This window comes from Herpailurus yagouaroundi, unplaced genomic scaffold, assembly GCF_014898765.1.
Source record: "Herpailurus yagouaroundi ecotype Mexico unplaced genomic scaffold, PumYag 166, whole genome shotgun sequence".
NCBI classification, from domain to species: Eukaryota; Metazoa; Chordata; class Mammalia; order Carnivora; family Felidae; genus Herpailurus; species Herpailurus yagouaroundi.
In genome coordinates this window covers 36,939,081-36,949,082 of record NW_024412407.1, presented here as the reverse complement: position 1 = coordinate 36,949,082, position 10,002 = coordinate 36,939,081, and the positions used below count along the sequence as shown (strand labels likewise).

The 10,002-nt window shown below is 35.9% G+C and overlaps 1 protein-coding gene across 1 annotated transcript in view; it reads right to left on the bottom strand.

Moving 5' to 3' along the window:
* The window catches only part of LOC121038418 (NKG2-A/NKG2-B type II integral membrane protein-like), a 3,820-nt gene extending 3,339 nt beyond the window's left edge, over window positions 1–481 (bottom strand). The window contains 1 exon segment of the mRNA XM_040487876.1: window positions 297–481. Within this exon segment, the coding sequence (XP_040343810.1) occupies window positions 297–481 (185 nt within the window).
* Between the last annotated feature and the right edge of the window lie 9,521 nt (window positions 482–10,002).

The window sequence follows — 10,002 nt, the reverse complement described above, 5'->3', positions numbered from 1 at the left end:
CCTGGCTGAAGTCGGACGCTCCACCGACTGCGCCACCCAGGCGCCCCTGTAATCTTCTCTTAAAATATGCCATTGCATAATGCTCCGTGAGATGTTGGTAAAGATGAGGAAGTATAACAACGCCTGAACAAAGTTAGTCCTCAGATTTCAATCAGAATACCGTATTCCAACTTTAAGCTCTGATCCTCTCAAATGAAAAATATGTGAACTTATTCTCTATGCTTACCCCATAACTTGGCACCCCAACTGCACATGCTAGAATAGTTATACTCTTGTGTCTATTAAATGGTTTACCTTTGCAGTGTTAGTTCTTATCATTCCCTTGAAGATCCTGAGAAGCATTTTGAGGGTTTAGTTCTGCATAGGTTATTTCCTGCTCAGTTATCAAAATGGAAGTTTTAGTGCCCTTAGGTTTTATTTGCTGCCTCTTTGAGTATTTAGCCACATTCAATTCTGCATAAGTTACTCTTTGGTTATTCATCTCTACAGCTAAGCAAAGTCAGGGACTGTGGTCCAAGATAAGAGTACTTGACAATAAATGGTACATCTAATGCAGAGACACCTAGTTCTATAAAACTGGGGGGAGGGTGGCAGGTGAGAATTAGTGTTCATTTGAAACTGAAAAATCTAAAGATCTAGTTCTAAATTTCTTAAAGAAACAGACTTTTCCTTATTCATCCCACTAAATATAGCTAGAACTCCTGGGCATTATATATAATAAGACAACATGAGAAGATTCAGAAAGGTAATGAGAAAGCTGGCAGATCCCAGCCCTCAAGACCTGAGGAATGACACGGCGGTGAGCTCCCTGGAATTTCTCTTCACCTCACATATCCCTTAAAGAAGAAAAAATACATTTATGATGCTGTATTGTTAAAAAAAAATGTGTGTAAGTGGACATATCTAGTTCAAACCCATGTTTTCCAAGGGCCAACTGTACAAGTAATTGTAATAATCCAGATAATATAATTTAATAATTCAATCAATGGGCTCTCCGTCAAAAAGATTTGGAATTAATTCTGGCCTTGAAACATATAATGTGTGACCTTTGAAAAGTTACTTAGTATCTAGGATCTTAGTTTACTAATCTAAAATGGTAATAAGAACGTGTAAAATATAATGCTTGTAACACTTAGCACTCATAAAATATGATGCTTGTAACACTTAGCACTCAACTGGAATTGAGTGCTAAACAATTGTGTTCATCCATCTTTTCTCAGCGTTTGATTTTTCTTCCTGCAGATTTGATAAGCTCTCAATAAATATTAGCTATTTTAATTATTAGTTACAAGTCCATGTTATTATTTCAGATTCATATCAAATTCTATAAAATGGTTTATTAAGTAGAATCTCTCTAACCAGGATGATACACTTTGTTTACAATGTTTGTTCATTTTTTTAAGTTCTTTGTCTATTACTAAGCTTAAATTAGCATTTTACAGAAGCAATACATCCTGATTTTTATTAAAAAAATCAAGGTGCTTTTATTCAATCCACATAAGTGTAGAAGGAATTAAGTTTGGCCTTTATCATGCAGCAAACTTCTTTGCAAGAATTTATTTACAAAGGTTGAACGAGATATAATTCAACATATTAGTATGTAAAAAACACCTTGTACTGATTATAAAATCCAAAATTAAATGCTCCTTATGATGTTTGTGGGTTTCACTTTAAATTATATTGATTTACAAACCGAAATATGAGTGTGTATATGTATTCAGCTAATTTTCTACAGGCAATAACTTGAATATTTTAAGAAATATTTTTATACTTTACAGATATTTTTTATGCTGAATTATTGAAAGAAAAACACCAATATTCTCCATAATTTGATTATATATTAGTTGTGCCTCCAGTGCACCCCATCTAGCATTTGTAATCTCCCCCTGAATGAGGTGGCTAATGGAGAGAAAAGAAGATAATGACCACCCCTTCTGTTGGCCAGAAAGCTGTGGATCCTTTGGGGGGAAGGCCAGGTTACTCTCATAGAGGCCTGCTATAGCGAGGGTATAAAAGGAGAAACTTGACAACCCAAATCCAGGACAAGAATACATATTTTCTGTGACCTTCACAGATTGCCCTGGAAAATCCCAGAGTGAAGCAAGCATGGAAAAAAAGAGATTTCCCATCAATGCATCAATTAAGGTTTGAACAGGAAATTCTCACGTCTGGGCCAATTGAAGTCCGTTTATCTTGTCACACACTTTCAGAATGCAGGACACTTGGGGCTCTGACTGAAAGGGCAAATGGGCCTCTAAGTGAGTCATTCAGAGTCTCCATTTTTAAATGCGTCTGAAAAAATATCTTCATTAACGTACAAGATTTGGAAGGATGGTGGGGTTGTTTCTGTCTCAGTCACAAACCCTGCAAGCTTAGAGTTTATCTCAAGTTTAGCTTTCAGAGCTAGGTTGCTGAATCTTGACATTGCATATATCTTTTTCTCATATCCACATTATTGCATTCTATCATCACAGAAAATTTTCTAAAAATCACAGTCTTATCATCAACAGGTATTTAATGATATTTGTTGCTACTTATTCTGAGGAGTTATTACATTCCCACCCATATTATACCTAGCACAAAATCAAACGTTCCCCACATAACATCTCTAGTCCTCCACCCCAGTTCTTGCATTCAGTTTCATTCTTTTTAAATAAATAATTTAATCTGCAGATTTCCTCTGGTAAAAATAAATGTCCCTTGGTGAGATTTAACATAAATAATATTAAACTATATCACCATGCCAGAGGTTGAAGTATCAAATATAACTAGTCATTATATCATTCATTAATTCATCACCCAGTTATGACTAACAACTTATAACTTATACCAAACGTTTCCTCCAGACCTATGAGAGCTACAAGAAGTAAAAGCACGAGACTTAATCAAATGTGTGTTGTTTGATATGCATTAATTGATTCACTAAACATAATTATGAAGATTTTATAAGGTACAGTGAAGAGAGACAATCGCTGGAATACAGTGGTTTGACATGAGGAAAAAATGGAAATAATTGCAATAGTGTAGGAGCAATGACAGGGATGTGCAACTTGAAAGAGAACCACAAAATCAAATTCTGGTGTGGGTTGACCTAGGGAGGAGGTTAAGAACAATTTGATTTTGAGAGAGAGTATCGGATTTGAGTCCTAAAGAAGTATTACGCGTTAATGACATAACGTAGGGGAAAAGCAGAACAGAGAAAACCACATGAAATCACAAATAAACAATTATGGTCCTCATGGCAGCATTCAATGTTAGGAGGGCAGTGAGAGGAAATGAAGTTGGAGAGAGAGCAGGGATAAAGAACAACCCTGTATCTCTTTAAGCAGCTTCGTTATGATCCATTGGCAATGGAAGCTTATTGGGTTGCATATATCACCTGATATTGACTGATTTAGAGTTTTAAATACGCAACTGCCTGTTATAGAGAAAGGAAACCGACCTTTAAGAAATGCTAGGAAGAGGGGCGCCTGGGTGGCTCAGTCGGTTAAGCGGCCAACTTCGGCTCAGGTCATGATCTCGCGGTCGGTGAGTTCAAGCCCGGCGTCGGGCTCTGGGCTGACCAGCTCAGAGCCTGGAGCCTGTTTCGGATTCTGTGTCTCCCTCTCTCTCTGACCCTCCCCCGTTCATGCTCTGTCTCTCTCTGTCTCAAAAATAAATAAACGTTAAAAAAAAAAAAGAAAGAAATGCTAGGAAGATGTGAGAGAGTTACAAGGCACCAGAGGCAATTCAAGAGATGCATGATAAGAGTTTTAATAAGAGACATCATGATGGGAATATAAAACGTACCAAATAATAATCATAATTAATAATCATATTTATAAAAATAGATTTTGGAGTGATGCAGTACAGGGTTTAATAAATGACTGAACTTTAGGAGGTGACAAGGAAAGAGGATAGGGAAAATCAAGAAACACACAAGCATTTCTTGGGAACTGATTTAGTAATGGAGGTAGAGATTACTTAACATTTGCACATGTTTAACATGAGGTGCCCATCCCCAGAGTTTGGGAATTCATCCTACAAAAACCTGGAGTCTTAAAACGGTAAAGGACAGCTTTCAAATGACTAGTGTGGACCCACACTGTTGTCTAGAAAACAAATTGTCTGAGTTCCTGACAAAGATGTTGAATCAAGCCTTCTTGACTCCAGCCTGGGATCTATCTGTTCAGAAGGCCTGCTTTTAAAGAAACAAGACAAACCTATACGGCTTCCTGTTTGCTAAGTCTGACTTAGAACAGATACAAAGGTTCTAAGTTAGCAATCTTTTGCTAAATACATCAGCATAAATTAAATGAACTAACACATCAGTTTTCTCATTATTTTCATATAAGCCCCATTTTAAACCTTGCTAAGATCTCTGCAGTATTTCCTGAAGAAAAATGACAAACAGAAAATTCCACAAAAGGTCTTTGAAATCTGACCACTCAGATGACTAAGTATATAGTTAGGTCTGTAAGTCAGTTCTGTAACAAAATGTATTTCAATAATTACATTTTTTTTCTTTTTCAAATAAGCATTAACAAATAAATTTCCCAATAAGACTAGATTTAATTGAAATATCAATAGAGCTCCAATTGAATTATAATTCATGAGTTAAACTTCCCACTTTACTAGGTCCTAGTACAATCATTCAAAGGTAAGCAACAATTTACCCTTCATTATGAGAGTATAGGGTGCTTTGCAATTTTTTTCTGGATTTATAATGGCACATACCATTCCATTAGGCTTCATCTTTTATTATTAGTTCTTTAAAACAGCAAAGATTTTTCCCAAATTCCCCAAGTTTACACACACCAAAGAATTGAAATGCCAATTTATATAATCTTGAGTCAGGATTTTTCTAGAATTTAGCAAGATTTTAAACTACATCTTCAAGAAAACCTTGCCTGTGAGAGCTTTTAGGAATTTAGTCTTGTATTTCCTTTTCCTTTCTCAGCGAATCTGTAGTTGGATCTTGTATCTGGTATGCCAAAGATGCTCACTTCTGTTAGACTAAAGGGTTTTGATAAACCCATTTTCCAAAAATGAAAAGAACTAAAACAAAGAACTAAAAAACAAGAACTAAAAAACAAAAAACTAAACATTAAACACATCATTTAAATACAAAAACTTAGTAAATAGCGTTTTTATATATTAATCCCCCACAAATCTTACCTTTATGTAGCAAATTTCAAATTGTAAGACATACTTCTCTGGTTCTATAATGCAAAAGCTAATTAGCAATACAAATTACTTTTGGAACATATCACTTTCAACCAGGAAAAAAAAGAAAAAGAAAAAGAAATTAGTCTTTTTAATACTGTTTTCATACTACCAAAACCAGTATGAAAACATATAAAATTTTATACATACAGGAAAACCCACAACATGTGCACACATAGATCTCATATGTTTAATTAAATGGTATTTATTTATTTATTATTTATTTATTTATTCTCAAGTTGGCTAATATACAGTGTGGTCTTGGCTTCAGGAGTAGAACCCAGTGATTCATCTCTCACATATAACACTTGGTGCTCATCCCAAAAAGTGCCCTCCTTAGTGCCTGTCACCCACTTAACCCACCCCTCCACCCCCATCAACCCTCAGTGTGCTCTCCGCACTTAAAAGTCTCTTATGGTTTGCTTTCCTCCCTGTTTTTATCTTATTTGTCCTTCTCTTCCCCTATGTTCATCTATTAAGTTTCTCAAATTCCACATATGAGTGAAATCCTATAGCATCTTTCTTTCTCTAACTGACTTGTTTCACTTAACATAATACCCTCCAGTTCCATCCACATTGTTGCAAATGGCAAGATTTGATTCTTTTTCGTTGCTGAGTAGTATTCCATTCTCTGTGTGTGTGTGTGTGTGTGTGTGTGTGTGTGTGTATACACATATATATACCACATCTTCTTAATCCATTCATCAGTATTGCCTACTGCTATACACATTTCATGTGCTCCTTTGAATCAGCATTTTTGTATCCTTTGGATAAATTCCTAGCAGTGTAGTTGCTGGATCATAGGGTAGTTCTAGTTGTAATTTTTCAAGGAACCGCACACTGTTTTCCAGAGTGGTTGCACCAGTTTGCATTCCTACCAACAACGCAATAGGATTCCCCTTTCTCCGCATCCTCATCAACATCTGTTGTTTCCTGAGTTGTTAATTTTTGGCCATCTGCCTGGTGTCATTAATTTTTTTTAAGAAAACAACTTTCCTCAGAGGAATAAGATATTCAATGTTTTCAACAGATTTGTAAAGTCACCTTTAGTCACTGGCTCACACAGTATATTTAAATTTCTTTCTGGCAAATCCAGTTTGTGATTCCAAATTTCATATTTATTTTATTGTCCTTATAAATGAAATCAATGATAAAACATTAATTCATGGATTTAATATTATGTTTAATAAGTGATTGAATTTTGACACAAGCCCTATCGACACAATCCCTAAACTTCCTGATCCCCTCCACATATGTACGCATGGCCAAATTTTGTATGCTCATAAAAATGGAAGGTTAGCCTTCCTCTTTTATAATATATTTGTGAATATCTTTAGTTCCATCCCATTTTCTCTGCTAGTATCTTATTGACTCCATTGCCCTGAAACTTCCTCATTTCGCTCTTAGTAGGATTTCTGTTGTCAAGAGATATATTTACAGAAACAGCTTCACTTCGGACCTTTCCATTACGCAATCCACGCATCATTCAGGCCATTATTTCAACTGCATAGTCAGTAAACAGCCCCTCTGACAATGTTGACCTCCCAGGCTGAGCCACACGTCCCTGAAAGCCACAGAGTTTCTACCACATCACAGCTTTGGCAGTGCTACTGCTTGCTCTGTACCTACAGGTGTGAGCAGGCATGCTGTGGCACACACCCACCAACTCACGCTCAGAGTGATTTCTCCATCTACTCTTCTGTTATACACACATTCAGCTTTTGCATACACTCGACTCTATTGGTCACATTTCACTTCTAAGTGCTTCTGTGTACAGGAGTTACACCCCCTCTTTTCAATGCCTCTTATGCCCTGAGAATCCACAAGTATCTTATCCTTCTGCTGTTGTTACTTGACAGAGCCTATGAAAAACATCGAAACAGAAAACAGGGTATCTTTGAACATGTGGTGTCTTGTCTGAAATACTCTTTACTCCCTTCCATGTGGTTAAATCTTCAATATCACAGAAAGTTAGTTGCAGAATACTTTTCCACAGCCTGCCTTTGTGTGACGTATGCTGCTAACACAGCCTGGACTCACCTTAACCCATATCTTATCACACTACACCATGGTGAGTATGCCTTATTTTCCCAAAGACCCCAAGTGTCTTGATGAGCTATGCTTACTTATCTTTGCAACATAGGACTAACACAGTAATAAGCTGCATATACTAACTTACTAAATGTTAGTTCAGTGAATAAGTAAGTGGGGTAGAATTTATGCTACTTCCTAGAACTTCTACTTACTCTCTATCGCAGGTATTAAAGCACAAAATAATGCTTAAGGGATAACCAAGGTAAGTATCTTTTTTTTTTTTTACTTTTCTAGCAGTCATAATTTTTAAAGTGAATGAAGAAAAAGAGCACCAGGTGATGCATGGAAGTATTATCACTATATTGTACACCTGCAACTAATATTATACTGTATGTTGACCAGCTGGAATTTAAATAAAAAAAGCTTTTAAAAAAGAGAGAAGTGTTTGTGGAAGATATAAAATACAAGCAATTAGAATCCAGTATTTTTTAAATAAACACAATGGAAAAACTTTAATGGTTAATACAGTTGGATTTCCATCTTTTCTACTTTATTTTTATTTAAAAAAATTTTTTTAATCTTCTATTTATTTTTGAGACAGAGAGAAACATGAACAGGGAGAAAAGCATGAACAGGGAGGGTCAGGGAGAGGGAGACACAGAATCTGAAACAGGCTCCAGGCTCTGAGCTGTCAGCACAGAGCCCTACGCGGGGCTCGAACTCACAAACCTCAAGATCATGACCTGAGCCGAAGTCGGACGCTTAACCAACTGAGCCACCCAGGCGCCCCTGTCTTTTCTACTTTTACTGGCAGCCCTCCTCAACACTAGACTCAACCATCTGCAATTCAAACTAAAAACTGCTCGTTTTAAATTACAGTCACATTAGTGAATTCAGTTAACAAGTATTAAAATGGTAATTATTTTTTTATTTAATTATTTTCTTTGTCTTTTGGGAATCTTTGATTGTTCTTTTGGCATCAATGTTACAAAAAACCCAATAAAATTCAATCATCGCACTTCTATACTTGGTTATATTTGGAAATTTCTTCTTCTAAGAAATAATTTTCTTATGACAGCAAGTATAGGTCTACATGCCTATTATCTATTGCAGGGGGTAAGTTGCAATTAAACTGAATTTTGTTAAAAGCATAGACAGTCACAGCCATCTAAGAAAAAAACTAAAAATTGCTTAGTTGTCAAAGCAAAAGAAACAGAACACCTATCAGCGGTAACTTTATTGAAAATTCTTTCAGGAATCAAAACTACAATTAGTTCCTCAAACTTCAGAGCCACATTCTTACTTCTTACTTTTATTTTCTAAGTTGAGGTAATCTTCACCATCTGATTTGGGACTTTTTCTATTTTATTGGTCCGTTTTTCCCGAAGTCAATTTTTCTGAAGTCTATGATCATCAGAGGTAGTACTTCTGTTAACATTTTATAAAGGGCTCAGCCAGCATCAATTACATGACAAAGTATCCAGATGTGTGAAAATACACATAAAAAGAAGAAACTAGGTAGAGTTTAATGGTCAGAAGAACACAAATGTGTCCTTTGATATGATAGATGTAAATAAAAACTGGGAAGTGAAAATTTATTGAGGTTAGAAGTTATCCAACATTGTATATTTTCTGAAAAACTTTACATGAAGATAAAAAGTGAGTGTAATAAATATTTATTCGGGGACACTGATACTGAAAGAGAATAAAATAAAGGATGCTATGAGGAAGAAGCTTGTAGCGATAAACTGTTATTTATATGATAAAATTCCCTATAATAATACATGAATAACAACGGGAGAAGGGAGAATTGTGGCACTTTTTTCTATGTTAGTTTGCTCCTAAAGTTGTGAATTTTTTATTCAATTGCGTAATTTTTGTTTCTTAGGGTGTTTAAATCAGGTTAGAGTGTTGTATTACGGTTTTCTTATGTTTCATGTTTGGTTTTTGTGGGAGAATTTTCATCAGCTTAAATGTTTGAATTCTCATTTTCTATGTTCTTCCTGTAATATCTGAAAATACGTGACACACTTTTTAAAGAGTGGAGTGGTAGTTGGTTGATTTTTTGGGTTCCTAGGTCAAGAGTGGCCTCTTCTGTCAAGAGAATGCAATGCAGCACCTTCAATGAATGGATTTGGGAGACAGAAAAGGGTTTTTTGTGGGTTTTTTTTTAATGTTTCTTTTTGAGAGAGAGTGAAAGAAAGAGCACAAGCAGGGGAGGGACAGAGAGTGAGAGGATCTGAAGCAGGCTCTATGCTGATAGCTCAGAGTCTGACAGAGGGCTCGAACCCACGGACTGCGAGATCATGACCCGAGCCAAAGTCAGATGCTAAACCAACTGAGCCACCCAGGTGCCCCTGTTTTGGTTTTTAAATGTCATTTTGTCTAACATATTATAACACCCTCCCCGCTTCACGTGCATTTATCTGCTTCTTTTTTGAATCAGCTAACTAAGGGTTACAAAATGCATTTTTATTACCAACAACCATTGACGACTTCTCTCTACCCAAACAAGCATGAACTCACTGGTTTTATGTTCAACTTCAGTTAATTTTCTAGAATGGAATCTAGGAGGAGGTAAAGAATCCCTTTTACTTATACATCTGGTGGAATCACGTCTCATCTGAATTCAAATACAGATTGAAACAGGTATTATTTCTCGATTGTTGCAAAATGTAAGAGAAAACATCTAAAAATTTGGTCCCTGTCCAGCATTTATTTCAGTGACAGAATAACAAAAACACTTGCCAATATTACCAAGCA